Below are 18,221 nucleotides of genomic sequence, written 5' to 3' on the forward strand. Positions count from 1 at the left end.
CAGGTTTAAACTGTTCCCATGAGTAGCAGGGTCAATACTGATTCACATATGGCTGGGTCCAAACTGAGGTGGCTTGGTGAGAAATAGAACAATGGGTTGGGATTCTACCCCAAGTGGTTGCCATTGCTTATACAAATTGCAAGCATTCCTCCATGCCCATCACCTTTTGTGTTTTTCATGTTTATGAACACATATTTTATGTACTCACATATTTGTCAGAGACAAATGTGGAAGTTGTATACTGTAAATGCTGCTAAGTTTGACACTTTATCTTCGCATTCCATTGCGTTGATAAAGTGTCTTCCGTTTTTGATTTAAATATAAAATATGGCAATGCAACATTGTTTTGACCTGTTGGGGTTCATTTTTTAACCTATGGAAACCATATCTTTATTTTAAACCTAGAAATTTAGCTTGACAAACAGATATAAATATGTTTATTTAATAAACACAAAGGCTCTTTTAAGTGCCACTATATGGTGCATCTAATTTTATTTTGGCGGATATACATATTTTTTAGATTTTATTGGGCGTTGGAGTACTTCCTAGATAATTTTGTGAAAGTACTGTGGTAAATCAATAAAAATACTTTTCCCTAACTCTACAGACTTTGCTGAACTACCTCATTTATTCCTATAAATTAGAAAAATCATAGTAAGCTATATTCACTTAAAAACACAGATCAAAGACAAAATGTGGTCTAAACAATATGACTGCCTTTTCATTTTGCAAGGGCTTTTGTTAACAGATAATATTGTGTTTCATTATTGCCCTGTACTGCAGTATACTGTGAACCAATGCAGAAAACAGAATAGGTCTGCAAAGTTTTGTGAAGATTCATCAAAGAGTGACAACGTTATTAGCAAGCAAAAATCTGATGAATTCCTACCTCTTAGAATCATAACTATAACTACCACCACCCTGAAATACCCACACACACAAAGACACACATGCGCCACCGTATACCTTGCTGAATTTTGCCTTATGTATTGCACCCAAAGTTTCAGATGCTCCTGCTGACGTGATGTGTTTTTAGGGGTTGGCAGTTCTTTTGAGTTGAAATCACACTATTGTAAATACCTCATATAATATAGCTACAACTTTGTTGTCACACAAATGCAAACACATAGCCATACAAGAGCATTAGCTTAGATGCTATCTCACTGCCATTGTAATGCTACTCATGGTTGCTAAATCTCTATTTCACACCCCACAAATTTAAATGACTAAGAATCACCCTGGTTAATGATTATGTTTATTTTTTAACAGACATGCAAAGGTCTCGATGGTTGTGAAGAAAGTCAAAGAAGATGGATCAACAGGTAATGATGCAATTTTACGCATGCATGCATAACTATGAAATACTTCACAACTTTCTCAATGTGGGGGGGCTTCTGTTGTCTGAGTACTGGTACTCATGCTGTGTCTGAAACCAGTTGAAAGAGTTTTATTGCAGTTTCCTTCACCTTCCACTTGTAACCCAGGGGAGAAGGATATTTCTCTTCTGCAAGATTCTACACCTCCTAAGTAGGGTCTCCACCATATGCCTTTTGATTGACTTTTTCCAACATCTTTTGTAAGTCCCACCCCACCCCTGTTCCTCTAGAAGGTTCCCTATTATGTTATATAAGCTCAGTTCAGGTGCTGTCTAGGCTACTGTACCTTGAAGCTGGATTCTAGAATCAGATCTTGACAGGGACGACTGGAGAGCGAACAAGGAGCACAGAAACCTTGTAGTGGGTTTTTGTAAAATAAATAATTGTTCTCAACCTTGTGCTAGTATGTCTACATTTTCATCCTGCATTTTCTCTATAAGGTGACGCCCTGCAGTTTTATAAAGGCGCACCATATACCCCCGGAAGTTCTCTCGAAAGACCCAAATACAGCCTCCTCTGGAAGGGCCTACGCTGTGCTTCTCACCTAGATATCCAGCATTTGAATCCTTCTGAAGCTCTTAACATGCATCTAACCTGCAAGGACTCGACCTGGCAGCCTTCCATCAAGGTCTGTTCTCTAACGTCCTCCAGAGGGTCTTAATCTACACCTCTTCTAGAGGGTTTCCCACACGACCTTCTCTGCAGGGCCTTGTCTGGAAGATTGATTTACAGTAGGCATGCCTAACTCCTTTGGCGAGTCCCAGCCTCTAGGAGGTGCCCACCTGTCCTCCTTCAGATGGTCCCAGCCTTAAATCCCCTCTGTATGGGATACATATTAAGCCTCCTCTAGTTGTCATCTATATTGTACACCCATTGGAAGGACTTTGCACTTCCATTCATAGGTTTCCCTCCCTACAACTTCTAAGGAATGTTTTGAAAGCTACCCATCTGAGCATTACTCATCTCATTGTGATGCGCCTCCTCGACATTTTGTAGAAGCTATCCACCCTTTACCTTCCAGGCTGGAAGATCTGAAGCTTACACATTTGCTGAAGTCTATCATGAAATACTCTATCTTAAAAGCTTATACCTGGATCCTCATTCCTCTTGGCAGTTGGAAGGGGAAGGGGCAGCTTCTGTGCTGGGTGGCTCTCATGTGTCTCTTGCCATGATCTTACCAGTTCTTGACAAATGTCTTTGGACTTTTTAGAGTGAAGATGACTCACAGTGGAAAGATGAGGAGCAGCAGATTTTTGAGCCACTTTGTGAACGTCTCCTTTGTGCAGTGTCCCTTTTGCAGACCAGTCTTTCTGAGGTAAGGCTATGGATGCAGCTGAGAAATCTCAGTGTTCTGCCTCAAGTCTAGAACTCTGTACCCAATCTCTGGTTTTCATTCTTATCTTTAATTCCTTTCAACATTTCTGTCAGTCAGCGGCAGGAGGAGGCGGGGCAGGGCCACCTCCCTTGGCCCTGCTGTAAGACGATCTTCCCTGGTCCAACGGATTAAATCAGATAATGGTACTGTACCCCTTCACTTTATGGTTAATCACCTGTTTTGAAGATATATAGTTATCTCCATTTACTATTTGGTTCGGCCCCGTCCGCTCTTCCTGCCTCAGTGGAAGTGAGGGCCGAGTCAGAGTCTTTGAGCATTTTCTTATAGAAGTGTAGTGGCGAGTCACTATTACTAATCAAACAACTAGGGAAATCCGAGTAAGATGGGCAAGAAGAAAATCCATGATAAGGCTCAGGGCATGGATAACTCTCAAAATAAGAAGTCTCTCGGCGCTATTTACCATGAGACTATGGACCATATTGAGACAATATTAACTGAGTGCCAGGAGATAGTAGAGACGGACCCATTGAGCTCCAATGGTGAACACCCTAAATATTGATTCCAAAATATAGACTGCCCAAAATATCGAATCAAGAATATAGACAGCCCAGAATATCGAATTACTAAATTATAAGCAGCCCAGAATATCGAATTAGGATATGAAATATCGAATTCCATAATAACGAATTTAAAATATCGATTTCCATAATATCGAATTATTTTTAGTGTTATGTATGGTAGTATATGTATTAAAATTATGTATTAATTTTGTAATGTATGTTTAATTTTTTTAAAGTAATTAATGTTATGTAATTAAATTTTAGCGTAATTTAATTCCGAAGCGGGTTGTGGGTTTATAGGGGAATAGGGTGGGAAGTAATTTAATTATAGTAAATTAAATATTAATTTTTATTTATATGTATTGATAATTAATTGATTGCTAATTAAGTTTTTAATTGGTAATTAATTTTTATTAATTGGTAATTAATTTTTGTTAATTGGTAAAAAAAAAGTATTCATTGATTAATTGATAATTATGTTAATTGCCTTTATTTGGAGCGCGTTGTGGGTTTATAGGGCAATAGGGTGGGAAGTGATTTAATTGTAATAAAGTTAAAAAATATTTTTATTTATATGTATTGATAATGAATTGATCATTAATTATTGAGTGGTAATTAATTTTTATTAATTAGTAATTACTTTTTTTAATTGGTAATTAATTTTTATTAATTGGTAATTATTTTTAATTAATTTTTTTATTTGGTATTGATAATTAATTACATTTTATTTTAATATTAAATCATTACTTTCCCTACTGTTGCACTCCCTAGAGTGGGAATAGTCATTTTTACCCCTCCGTTATCTAACGCTTTCCCTACTGTGGCACTCACAGGAGTGGAAATAGTCATTTTTACACCTACGCTACCAAACGCTTTCCCTACTGTTGCACTTATTGGAGTGGGAATCGTAATTTTTACCCTCCCGCTATCCTTCGCTTTCCCTACTGTTGCACTCTCTCGAGTAGGAATAGTAATTTTTACTCCCCCCCCCCCCGCTATACTACGCTTTCCCTACTGTTGCACTCTTTGGACTGGGAATAGTAATTTTTACCCCTATGCTATCCAACGTTTTCCCTACTGTTGCACTCACTGGAGTGGGAATTGTCATTTTTACCCTCCCGCTATCCAACGCTTTCCCTACTGTTGCACTCTTTGGAGTAGGAATAGTAATTTTTACCCCTACGCTATCCAACGCTTTCCCTACCGTTGCCCTCACTGGAGTGGGAATAGTAATTTTTACCCCTACGCTATCCAACGCTTTCCCTACTGTTGCACTCACTGGAGTGGGAATAGTAATTTTTACCCCTCCGCTATCCAACGCTTTCTCTACTGTTGCACTCTTTGGAGTGGGAATAGTAATTTTTACCCCTACGCTATCCAACTCTTTCCCTACTATTGCACTCACTGGAGTGGGAATAGTAATATTTACCCCTACGCTATCCAACACTTTCCCTACAATTGCACTCACTGGAGTGGGAATAGTAATTTTTACCCTCTCGCTATCCAACAAATTCTCTGCTTTTTTCTACATTACATTTATTATTTTTATATTGTAAGATTTTTTACATTATTTTAAGTATGTTTTATTTAATTGTTTTTAATATTTAATTAATTTTATATGATTTTTAATATTTTTAAAAAATCGATATTTTAGTTAACTATATTTTTAACAATCTATATTTTGGATTCGATATTTTAGTACTTACCTGTTTGTAGATAGGGATTCTATATTTTGTCCTTTGATATTTTGGAGTCGATATTTTGGGCATTCTATATTATGTCCCTCGATATTAAGTCACTGAACCAATTATAACGTCTACTTTCTGGAACCTGTTGAAGGTGTAAGGCCCTGTTGAACACTTACAATCAGATAAAGGGAACAAACAATGTATTGTAAAACCTGTAGTGGAGGGGTAGGCAGAGGGTAAGACGACTGGTGCCCGGGGAATGACTGCTGTCTTCTTGGCTTCGTTGGCCTCCTCTAATCAAGGGCCACGCCGGGAAGAAAAGCTAGAGCATTGCTGGGGAAAGGAGAGCACCCATAAGTGAGTCAGTGAGATTCGACTAGTTTTTAGTGGAGCCCAGTAAGACTAAGATATTGGCTGTGACAGAATCTACCCTGGAGAAGAGTTATGGTGGCGCTAGTGCAGCCCTGAGGCCTCAGCTGCCTCGGCTCTTTCTGCATGTGAGAAGGGTGGACCAGTTTTATACTGAGAGTGCTTACACCCCTTTGTAAAGGAGAGACGGACAGGTACCGTGGCATACACGTGAAACTCTCAGGGCATGGTTGCTCTTTGTGACCAGGGGCAGGTAAACTGGGTACATGTACTTTTTTATTTGAAAGAGAGAGTGTAAGCACCTCACAAGCTGGGTGCAGTACATTTATTGGGAAAGTATCAGCACTTCTCAGTAGCAAAGGGGGACGCTGGGTTGGTGTCCTCATGTGATAGACCTGCTCTTCTGTGAAGGGAGTGGTCTTTGACGATAAACTGAATTTTGGAAATCAGGTCAACACATTTGTCTCATCCTCATTTCACACCTTGAGAATGATCAAAAAGATGCTTCCTTTCCTTCCTTCAGATGCTAGAAAGACAGTTATTACAGCTTTAGTCCTGTCCAAACTCGATTATTGCAATGGCCTATACTTAAATATACAAGAAGAGAATCTGAATAAACTACAGTTTTTACAAAATATGGCAGCCAGGTTACTTCTTGGTATTCTTAAGTTTCATTCAGTCTCCAAGGCTATACATAAACTACATTGGCTGCCAGTCAGGAATGGCATTACATTTAAAGCGCTGTATTTAGCCTATAAGGCATTACATGACATCGGCCCTGAGTTCCTGAGGAAGGCGTTCATTTGGTATGAACCCACTAGACATCTCAGATCCTCAGGGGCCAAGAAAACAGCGGTCCCCAGATCTAAGACAATGAATTAGGTGTAGGAAAAAGCTTTATTACGGGCGCAGCCAAGACCTGGGATCTTCTTCCACCACACATTAGGGCCCTACCCTACTTGCTCTCCTTTAGAAAGGAATTGAAATCATGGCACTTAATAACTAAGGGCAGCTTCTTAGTTGTGTTCGAGCAATGGCAGTTCCATGTCACCTCCGGGTATACAAGTGCTTTACAAATCTCTTTAACATAACATATTTCATGCACTGCTCTAGCCTGCAATAGTGTGGGTCATATAACTATTCCAGTGCCTTAAAAATGTGCCAGAATCTCTGATAAGGCTCTGTGATAGTGATATTCCGGATCATACACTAGGATATTCCGGATCATACACTAGCAACACGCAGTGGTGAGCGAGATCTAGCAAAAAAAGGTCGCCAAACATTTCTGTTATCTGTCTGTACGTCGTCCGCCCGTCAGAGATTACATGCCCGTTCTGAGAAACTTACGTGTTAAATGTTAAATGTTTAGACGTCGGAACCCGAAACGAAGGGCAAACACATTTCTAAAACGCATACTCCACTAAGCGTGCCCGTGTAACGTCATATCTGTTATGTGTCGCAAGGTTTTCTATTTTTGTACTGAACAAAATACCAATAAAATTACTTATATAAAAAAAGGCTCTGTGATAGTGGCAATCATTCTTGTCAAATGAAAGAAAACAAATCAATGTTGGCTCATCTTCACCATCACAAAAAACTATCTCAGGTGTAATCACACAGCAATCTATTTTGTCTCATTTACTATTCAACATATACCTCAAACCATTGGCAAAGCTGATCTCTCAGTTTCAATTACCATTACAAAAGTATGCGTATAATGTCAAACTACATGCCCATGCGGACAGTCTCAATGAGCCGCATGTGATCAAACGATTTTCTAATAGAATGTTTGCTAAAATTACTTTTCAAAAAACAACTTGTACAATTGCGTTGCTTTCCCATTACAAATTTAACAGTGCATTCAATGGCACAAATTACAACATTTAGCCTAAGAAATATTTACTAAGAATTTGACAGCAGTTTCAAAAGTAAAAGTTATTAACTATGAATAAAGAACATTTTGTAAGTACTTTTAGAATTTTTTTGTTTCGTGATAATATTTATTTACAATGCAAAGTGTCGAGAAAATACAAAAAACAATTCAAAACAGCTAAATAATCTTTATAATGATCATATGTTTCAATGCTTTGAAAGTATATGTATTTGGAAAGCTTTGCATTTGGCATGGTGCAAGGACGCTTAATTATTGGCTGTGTACCCCTATGCTAATATGTGGTTTCATATATTATATATGCATTCCATAAGAAATCCAGCTTTTGTATCTTTAATTACCCACAGCTTGGTAAACTACACTTAAAGGTTCCCTGACACACACAACATCTCCCTGGGAGATTATGAAGTTTTGCTTTGGACCAACCATTGTCTATGTTTATGAAAAATGTGCAAACAACACACACAAAGCACACAGCATACTCTCCAAGGTCATTTCACATGGAAACAAAGTAATATTCCGGAACATCTATGAACACACAAATAATAACACACAAAACAATCTATTTTTCAACTATCTTTGGGGTTCTGAAGCCCTGTAGGGTTCCAGAGGCTCAAGTAGAAGTTGTATTGGGAAATGCGGTCCAAAAGGGGGTGGTGATGGACGGAGCATCTGAACCAATCAAACACTCACACCCAGTCAACAGATCTGGGTTTAATCCATCACCGTTCTTTAGCCCACTCTGCCACCCCAGTTCAGACATACGCAAATCAGTCTGACCCTGTGCCTCATGGGAACAGTCCAGCCCGAACTGCCAAGCCATGCCTATCCTGGACTGGAATCAAGCTTCCTAGGACCGGTTTCTGGCATTTCAGCCGTCTTTAGCCAGGCTTGCTTGAATCCAGTGGCAAAGTGAGCTAGGGACTCACGTCTGAGCATACCCTGCCAACTTACTGCGAACAAAGCGGTACAAAAGGGGGTGGTGATGGATGGAGCATCTGAACCAATCAAACACTCACACCCAGTCAACATATCTGGGTTTAACCCATCACCGTTCTTTAGCCCACTCTGCCACCCCAGTTCAGACATGGCCATATGCAAATCAGTCTGACCCTGTGCCTCCTTGGAACAGTCCAGCCCGAACTGCCAAGCCATGCCTTCCCTGGACCGGTATCAAGCTTCCTAGGACCGGTTTCTGGCATTTCAGCCGTCTTCAGCCAGGCTTGCTTGAATCCAGTGGCAAAGTGAGCAAGGGACTCACGTCTGAGCATACCCTGCCAACTTATGGCAAACAAAGCGGTACAAAAGGGGGTGGTGATGGACGGTGCATCTGAACCAATCAAACACTCACACCCAGTCAACAGATATGGGTTTAATCCATCACTGTTCTTTAGCCCACTCTGCCACCCCAGTTCAGACATGGCCATATGCAAATCAGTCTGACCCTGTGCCTCATGGGAACAGTCCAGCCCGAACTGCCAAGCCATGCCTTCCCTGGACTGGAATCAAGCTTCCTAGGACCGGTTTCTGCCATTTCAGCCGTCTTCAGCCAGGCTTGCTTGAATCCAGTGGCAAAGTGAGCAAGGGACTCACGTCTGAGCATACCCTGCCAACTTATGGCGAACAAAGCGGTACAGTGACACCTCACCTCCTTTGCACAATGAATCTTGCTCGAGCGCCAAAGTGCGTACGACCTGCACAGCAATAAGGAACAATGCATCACCTGCCTTCGCGATGCCTCACTTTCTCTGCGCATCGCAACTTCTTTGACTTTTTGACACATCCAAAGTACTTTACCGAGGTCCATGTGACTCATGTAACTTGGGCAGGGTGCAAACCCCTGCCATGTAGAGACCCCATTTTTACCAGGATGGAGCTAGAGTCCACATCTTCAAGCTCTCTGAGAGTCAAGTTTCCAGTGCATCCTTAGCCACTATCATAATGTTGTGCCTATGTCTTGTCAGTCATTCTCCACTAGTGACCAATAAAATGCAAGACTGTGTCAATATTTACACATTTAAGGTATACAGTTGTCAAGAAAAACCTTTCAAACATAAACCTCTAGCAACAGGACAGGGCCTATAGTAAATTGGGGTAGGGTTGGTAGGGGGATGGACTAATTGGAGAAAGAAAGGAGAGCACTGCAGGAGGAATATATTATGTTACTTAGCATACCGTTACTCCGCAGGTATTTACTTAGAAGTTTTTACTTCGCAAATACCATCACTACTCATGATTGTAGTGTGCATGCTTTTACTTCGCATATATATACAAATACATTAAAAATGCTTGCTCAGTAAATGCATGCTAAGTAATGGCATCTGCGAACTAAAATATGCGTGGTAATACGAAGTAATGACCGCATAGTAAAGGTAGAATACTCTGCAGGAGTACTTAGTATAAGAGGGATAAGATGTGTGGGTTTAAGCAACTGTTGAGTCTACCCATTCTCCTCCCCTACCCAGTCTCATCTCCTACATCTGCCTCCCTACTTAACTCTCACCTAACCACCCCTCTTTTCTAACCTTCCACCATGACCGCAGCCATCATACATGAGTTGAACCTCTCGCCCCAAATCATCATCACCAGATCTTCTTGCTGTACAGTCTGATTTCTCTTACTTCGTCCTTGCTGCTTGTCCCCAGATGCTGGACCTCAAAGATGAATTGATGGCACACTCACTGCCAAGCAGTCTGACGACCCGTCTTTCCATTGCTTCTGGACGGCTTTTTCGCAGGTATGTATGATTGAAGATCAGAAAAGATAGCCGGTAGACCTCAGATCAGCGATGACTGGTACTGCATAGGAGACCACAGTAGGTTTAACGGACAGGGGCGGCCTTAGGCAGGTGCACAGGGCCACCAAACCCCAGGGGCCACCACGCCAATATATATCCTTAATATAAAAATCCTCTGAGGGTGGATACATATTTGCGTGGCGCCCCTGACAGGGATTTGGCGGACTCCAGCTCTGTTCCACTTCCAAACACCCTGACCCTCGTCTCTTCACTGGCCTCCGCCCCACCCGGACCCCCTCTTCCGGGGCCCCCTACCTACCCTCCCTGCCCAGGGCCACCATGAGCCTAGAGCCGCCCCTGTAACGGAGAGCACTTGTAAGGCCAGGGAAAGCGTGATATTGGCAGGGTGGGCTCTTTCGCATCGTTAGGGAGATGAAGGGAACTGACTGCAGTTTTAATTTGGCTGATGACTTAAAACATCCACAGATTGAAATGCGGATGCTCAGAACTAAAGCGCAGCATAGAGCAGAAAATATTTAGATTGCGATATTGTTTTTCTTTTAAGTGATCCGTGTCGTTGTGTTCCAGAAACCTAATCGTGTTTCCCTTTCAGTGCAAAGAGAAATGTAGGTACTTTAACAGAATTTATTTGAACAAATTGTAGCTTCCTGGGGCAGCATTACGTCGTTGGACAGTGGTACGTATAACTGAAAATTTCTCTAGCAAGACAAAGAGACACCAGATATTCCTGTCGCTCTCTGGTTTCTGCCTCGTGTTGCCTGTCTATAGTAGTTTAATGTTGACCCCTGGGAGTGACCACTGGTGACCACAAGTGCCAGCTTTTCTTCTTGCTGATCCCTTGATAATTGTTCTCCAATGTTTTCGATCTCTGTTTTTTACTCCCGTTTTCTTTTATCTCTGGTTGTTGCATTCAATTTTTGTGACCCAAAGATATTTGCTTCTGGGGTCGTTGATCTCAGATTGCTCCATTTCAGGTTTTCCCTAGTTGTGTAACCAAGTGTAGAATAACCTGATTTTGCCTATTTATTCTAAATTATTTCCCCCCAACACTTGTAGTTCCTGTTGTCCCCTGCTCCTGTTGCCCATGAGGTGTGCACCCTCTTTCCCCATTAATGTGTCCCCTGTTGATGCTGATCATTGTTGCTTTATCTTGTTCTTTTTTATTCCTGCCTGGCATTCCCTGTTATTATTGATCCCTGGTTGCTGCCTCCATTCCAATTGATCTTTCGTTGTTTTTCGTTGTACTTGGTGGCCTGTGATGTAAGCTCTTTGTTGTTGTTGACCTCTGGTGAATGGCACGGTTTTTATATCTTCTGATGCCTTGTTATTTATATCCTGTTTGTTTTCTGTTGGCCATTGCTCATGGCAGCGTATCAGATCTGTCGGTCCCCAGTATGGAGCTGGTGCGGTTGGTGCAGGTTCACTCTACTCCTTGGGAACAGAAAAAAAAGATCCTTGAGAAGCTGCACTCGGACAATGAGAGGTAAGAATGCGCCCATTTGCTATAGAATAATAATAATGATAATCATATGGGATCAAATATGGGCTGACGTAAGGGGAGCAGGGTGAGATGGGGTAGGATACCAAGAAATATAACATGATAGCAGGAAAGTTTCTTCTCACAAGAATATCTATGTTTGTTTATAGGAAACAGAACTATCTCTCTGTGGCGCTCAGGCGCCTGCAGCTCCTGGAGGCCCAGGTGAGTCTCTCTATAGTTCCTCATAGTGTTAGGCTTCAGCTGGAGGGGTGTGGTGCCAGCTGTACTGGGGATGCTCAGGAGGCTGCAATAAAGGTTGAACAGAACAAAAAGCAAGGGCTTGAATGCATGAATTGCCTCTGGTAAATGCTCTGGGCTGAATGCTATTCCATTCCTTTTGTTAGTTCCTCTGTGCTGTTAAAGACAGATGCCAGACATATACTAAACAATCCTGAACCCTGATCTATAGGTGACAGCCGAGGTATCCTCTAAAGAGAAGGCAAGCAACCGCAAGACTGATTTTGTCTTGTGGAACATCATCAGTGAGATGAATTAAAGTATTCAACCAATCACTTTTTGGGGGTAGTGGTGGTTTTACAACTAATTTGAGGGCAGAGAGAACTCTGATCCTTCAGTGGAGTCATGGGAGGGGCTTAGGATGGTTCCTAAGTGAAGGAAAGGCTGGGGTGAGATAAAGGGGCGTGGAGGACACTGAACCTGATGCAGTGTCATGGGTGTGCTGAGTGTTGAGGGGACTGCAGAGTAAGACAAGGAGAACATTGATTTTTAGTTTTTAGTGTGGTGCCATGGTGTTGTGGCCGCCAGTGGTTTTTCCAGCAGTTCATTGGGGTCCTGAGGTAGAGGAGAGGATTAAAGTGAGGTTAGATGCAGAGAAGACAGAGAGAGCACTGCTCTGGTGCAAGGTGTCAGTGTTTCGGGCCTGAATGCAACAAGACAGTGGAGGTAAAAGATATGGCGAACAACAATCCTATGGGATGGTGACCTGGTTCTGGAGCACAAGGATATAATGAGGGAGAGAACGTGGAGTACAGGACAATAGGCCTCATGTGCAAAAGGATTTTAACATCATGAAGCCTGCGTAGGAAGCTGACTCTGTATATAGTATACCAAAAAGCGGTATACTATGTAAAGAGTCCAAGTATCCCTTATAACTAATCAGCGGCTTGCTCTAGCAATCCCAAAGAGCTCTCTTAGGGAGTAGTGTGTTCGAGCAGCCTTAAGCTTATCAGAGAGGAGTGTTAGACATCTGGTGCATGCACACAGTCAATAAATAATAACACAAATCAATAGGGAGATCCAAACCAATTTACAAAATAGCATTATATATATTTTGTCACATTTCAAGATAGAAATATTTACAGTTTTCAAAAATCCACACAGTGCAATTTCTGTAGCGGTAATGTTATCTGAAGGAGGAAAGACATATACTGCATACAGGTAATTCAGAGTGATTTACAATCTTCTGGACTTAAGGTGAGTATGGGACAGGGTCCAAGGCAGCACCAACAGGTCACTGTAGTAGATTACTCGGAGGATTCCAGTGTATAACAGCAGGTTTATTGCAATAGCAAAACAGCAGGCATCTTCAACACAAGCTGGCCAGGCACAAACTGCCTCAACCTAGAATCCCCAGGAGGAGACAGAGCCACCAACATTCTGGAATATATGACATAAGGCTGATAAAGGAAAACATGGAAACAAAGGTAGGAATAATATACAACACATATTCTCTCGTTGAAAACAAAACAAAATTAGAACCAAGAAAACAAAACAAAACAAACGAGTAAAAAAAAAACTAAAACAGAAACAAAATGTTAAAGCGATAAAGGGAACATACTTCTACGAACAGAGACATGCACACAACTCTCCCTTCGCGAACCCAATTTAATTAACTGGATAACTTCTTGCAAAACACTGTCCCTAGACATAGCTTCCAACCAATCAACACGTGAAAAAGAACTCTCACCAAGAAAAAGAACATCATTAATCCATGCAATATTTTCCTCTACGCCCTCAAGGCTAAAACCTCCATTAGACTGAATTTTTCACGGCACAGCAAGTCTAGACAAGCAATATGCTTGGAAATTTTTCCAACCCTGAATGTGAGATATCTCGAAATGGTATTCTTGAAGCTTGGAGGCTAGCCTCGCCAACCTTGGAGAACTACAGGCTGCGCCACCAGGGGAAAGAATTCGGATAAGAGGTTTATGGTCAGTCTTCAAGTTAAACCGCGTACCCCACAAATAAGTACGAAAATGGTGAACACCCCAAGCAGCCGCCAAGGCCTCTTTCTCAATGACTGAGTAATTCTGTTCGCATTAAGAAAGAGTGCGCGGTGCAAAGGCAATAGGCCTCTCCCCATCCTTATGTGTTTGTAAAAGAACAGCGCCGAGGCAACTTGCACTTGCATCAACCAACAAAGTGGAGACTTTGTTTGTATCAAAAGGTGCAAGGACCTTTGCACTGCAAATAGCAACTTTGATGTTGTTAAAACACATTTCAAGTTCGGGCCCTCAAACAAATTTACAACCCTTTTTTAATAGAGCTCTCAGTGGTAAAGTTTTTTCTGAAAATTTCTCCACAAATTTCGAATAATATTCAATCAATCCCATGAATGAACTTAATTGGTCCTTATCACCAGGACAAGGGGCAGAACGTATTGCCTCAAGGAGATCTCTCTTCGGTTTAACCCCGTTAGCCGATATTTCATGGCCCAAGTATTCAATGTCTTGGACAAGAAAGGAGCACTTCCCCTACGTAAGGTAAGTCCAGTGTCCCAAATCCTATGCAAAACATTCTTTAGAACATGATTATGATCGGCCACTGAATCACCAAAGATCAAGATGTCGTCCTGAAAGAACACTACATTCTTTAACCCCTTAAACATTTCAGTAACTAACCTTCGAAACACACTCGCCGCCGATATCAAACCAAAGGAAAGACGAGTGAACTGGAAGATTCCCTCCGGAGTAATAGAGACGGTGAGGTGCTTTGAGGACTCGTGAAGCTTGACCTGATGGTAAGCACTCTTCAGGTCAAGCTTAGAAAAGTATTTTGCTCCCTGAAGAGTGGACACCATCTCAGAGATATTAGGCAAGGGAAATGTGTCAGCGACGACACACTTATTCAATGCCCTGAGGTCAACACAGAACCTCAATTTTCCATCAGCTTTTTTAGAAATAACCACTGGAGAAACCCATGCTGATGCCTCCGTGGGTTCTATCACTCCACATTGAAGCATTTCCTCAATTAACACTTTCACATCGTCACGAATAGAAATGGGAACCCCTCTCACACGATGCTGCACAGGTAAGCTATTCTTCTTAAGTCTAATGAGGTGAGAGTAACCTCTCAGTTCACCAAGCTCATCTTTAAACACAGAGCTAAATTCGTTTAGGATACTTTCAATAGAATCATCTTCCACAACCATGATTTGATTTTTGGCTCTAGGGTTGATAACAATGTAGAGATCGTATTGATGTACCCAACCAAGGATGGGAGGGCCATCAATAGAGACATACACCTTACCAAATGTAGATCTCTTTCCAAAAACAATTTTAGACTCAAAGAAAACCAAGAATTTCGATTTTTTGACCGTTAAAACCCTTAGGAGAAATGTCACTCTCTTGTAAGCTTAACCCTTCCCAGAAAGTGTCAAAGATAGATTTAGGAATGATGGTATGACGCGGCCCTGTGTCCACCATCAATGACACTTCATGAGAGTCAATCTTGAAAACAACCTCTGGTCTGTTCTGTCTTGGATCCTCACCAACCACATCGACCTCATCGACCACCAAAAGTCTTTCAGCTTCAGTTACAATGTCGCATTCGTAGTCATCCACAGTAGCAATTCTTTGTTTAGGCTTAAACTTACACATCTTAGAAAAATGTCCAATTCTACCACATTTGAGGCACTCCTTCTTTGCAGCGAAGCAAAACCTTGCGTCAGAAGAATGACTATTGCTTCCGCATCTATTGCAAACCTTATTAGTAGTAAAAAAAAATTTAACTGGGAATCTGGGTTTATTTTTAACCACAGCAATATTATCGCTTCCGCAATGCTCACACTCTTCAGCACTTTTCCTATCAGAGACTTCTTGTTGAGGACTCAATTTATGGGAATCTAGAACCTTCATACATTTGCTAGATTCTTCAATAACTTTCGCTAAGTCAATGGCATCTTTTAATGAAGGATTCTTCGCCGCCCATAGTTTCTCCTGAATCTTTTTACTTGAGCATTGAACAATTAACTGATCCCTTATAAGTTTGTAGTTCATAGCAACGAACTTACATTTAATAGACAACTCTCTGAGTCGAGCCACAAAGTCATCTATGGACTCTGAAACCTTTTGGCGCTGAGTATAAAATTTGTAACGGTTCATAACTAGATTCTCCTCCTTTGAGAATCTGACTTCAAGCCTTGCAACAGCCTCCTTAAATTCATCTGGCATTTCCTGACCATTAGCTCTCAAGACTATCGGTAAAAATCTGAAAACTCTCTGCCCTTCTTTGCCAAGAGTACTCAAAAGAATAGCCTTTTTCCTCTTTGCGGAAAACTCTTGTCCATCTAGTGCCTCGAGGTAGTTATCGAACATTATATACCAATCCTCCCAAGGTATTTCTGGAATGCCAGGTTCGGGTAGAAATTGTGGTGGTAACGTAACTACAATTTGTTGTGCCATGTTTAGTAATGTCAATGGAAAACAGAAGGTACAAGAAAAAACAGAGGGAAGAAAGAAATGAATAAAGCATCCACAAAATGGCTGATGTTAACTACAAAACATACCTCAAAACTGTTTGAAAGGGCAGATTAAAGCATGAAAATTGTATTGTCTTCTTGAAGTACTGTGAAGCGAACTCTTGTCAGTAAAACTGCCACAGGAAGAGAGATTGTAATATTTCCCTGGCGAATTTACACACCCTCGTCGCCAAAATTGTAGTAGATTACTCGGAGGCTTCCAGTGTATAACAGCAGGTTTATTGCAATAGCAAAACAGCAGGCATCTTCAACACAAGCTGGCCAGGCACAAACTGCCTCAACCTAGAATCCCCAGGAGGAGACAGAGCCACCAACATTCTGGAATATATGACATAAGGCTGATAAAGGAAAACATGGAAACAAAGGTAGGAATAATATACAACAGTCACCTCGGGCTGCACTGGGGCAGCTGGCTGCAGAGGTGCAATATAGTGTCTGGTGCCCTGTTGAAGTCAATGGGGATCGGTCTGGTCAAAAAGAGGCTGCAAGCTGGAACTGGGGGACCAGTCTGGCTGACCCAACAAGGGGGCTCAGGTCTCATGATACTCGGGGACGTGGGGACACATTTTGTCCTCTTCTCCTCGAGCAGCCAGATACATAGGTGTCACAAGGCATCAGGTTTCGTTCACCGGAGATGCTCATGGTAGAAGGGCCTATACAAAGAGTCTGCAGGCAATGTTGGAAAGTCCACAGTTGGCAAACCAACGGTGGGCTTTGGATCTGGAGGGTCTGGGCACCACGCTGGCACTGTTAACCCACTTCAACTCAGGCTAGAGGGCACAGATACAGTGGTGCTTTCTGGTGTCAGGTTTTTGGCGGTCCGGAGTCCCTGCAGCTCTTCTTGGGTGCCTGCAGGATGCAGGGGATCAGCTCTGCTACCCCACAGGAGTTCCTGGATCTTGGATGAAGGATGGAAGTCCGCACAGGCTTTTGGAGGCACAGGCAGCTGCAGGATCAGTCGTCTGTGGTGCAGTTGTTGAGGGCTTCAAACAATTGAAGGTACCCCCTATATATGATTCGTAGGTCAGGGAGTAAGGGGGAAAATAACCTATACTAAATTGCAAGGATACTCCCACTAGACCTAAATTCCTTTTCCATCGCCTATGGAAAAGCAGTTGTTGAGGGCAGCAGACAGGCTAGCAGGGTTGGCCCCAGTTCAGTTGTTGGTCTTCTGCTCTTGCTTTTGTGACTCTTCAATGTCCGTCTTTCAGGTCAGCAGGATCTGATTTTCTAGTGCCAGGGGTACCCTAAATACTAGATTTAGGGGTGTCAGAGGAGTATAGGGCAGTAACCAATGGGCTACTTACCCCTGGGGTCACTATGTCCCCTATAGGATCAATTCCTGTGAGAAGTAGGCATAACCCTGTCCCAGAGTTCCTAATTCTGCCATTACAAAGGCAGTAGACTTTTACATTTTGTGTCCACATCGGGTAGCCCACCTTATTGGTGGAACTAGCCTGAGGGTGAACACGCTTTTTTGACTACAAATTTTCCTGCCTTTCCAGGTGCCAAATGGGCTTTGGTCGGGGGGCAGGAGGACATCAACACTGGGGGAAGCCAGATCTGCATACCAAAGACGGCGGGCTCTTTGAAGCTCCCTGCCTTGGAATGCTAAATTACAGGTCTTCCTGCTGTAGGGGGGTAAAACATCCTCTAACGGAGGAGGCTTTGTTCCTAACCTAGGAGCGTGGACTCTCACCCCTGGGGGAGTCAGAAACTTGTCTGTGCTGGCAGGCTGGTTAGGACCAAGCAGCCAGCTCATTATTAGTTGGTAGGTTTTCAGCAGGCAGCTCTAAGGTGCCCTCTGAATGCATGTTTCAATAAATCCATCACTGGAATCAGTGTGGGTTTTTTAATACAAGATGTTTGGTACCAAACATCTTTGGATTCAGTGAAGCCATCATGTAGCTAGGCAACTCAGTTTACACCAGTGTCCTGCACATGTATTTAAAACAGATTCTCTGATTACTTGTACTCGCAACA

General features: G+C 42.2%; 1 protein-coding gene across 1 annotated transcript in view; it reads left to right on the forward strand.

Moving 5' to 3' along the window:
- The window catches only part of LOC144824682 (uncharacterized), a 151,455-nt gene that overhangs the window by 42,121 nt on the left and 91,113 nt on the right, over window positions 1-18,221 (forward strand). Inside the window, exons 2-6 of the mRNA XM_078683716.1 lie at window positions 1,270-1,322; window positions 2,587-2,691; window positions 9,866-9,957; window positions 11,348-11,461; window positions 11,626-11,680. Coding sequence (XP_078539842.1) covers window positions 1,311-1,322; window positions 2,587-2,691; window positions 9,866-9,957; window positions 11,348-11,461; window positions 11,626-11,680 — 378 coding nt within the window. The 5' untranslated portion in view covers window positions 1,270-1,310. The remainder of the gene's footprint in view (window positions 1-1,269; window positions 1,323-2,586; window positions 2,692-9,865; window positions 9,958-11,347; window positions 11,462-11,625; window positions 11,681-18,221) is intronic.

This window comes from Lissotriton helveticus, chromosome 3_1, assembly GCF_964261635.1.
Source record: "Lissotriton helveticus chromosome 3_1, aLisHel1.1, whole genome shotgun sequence".
In the NCBI taxonomy this organism is placed as follows: domain Eukaryota; kingdom Metazoa; phylum Chordata; class Amphibia; order Caudata; family Salamandridae; genus Lissotriton; species Lissotriton helveticus.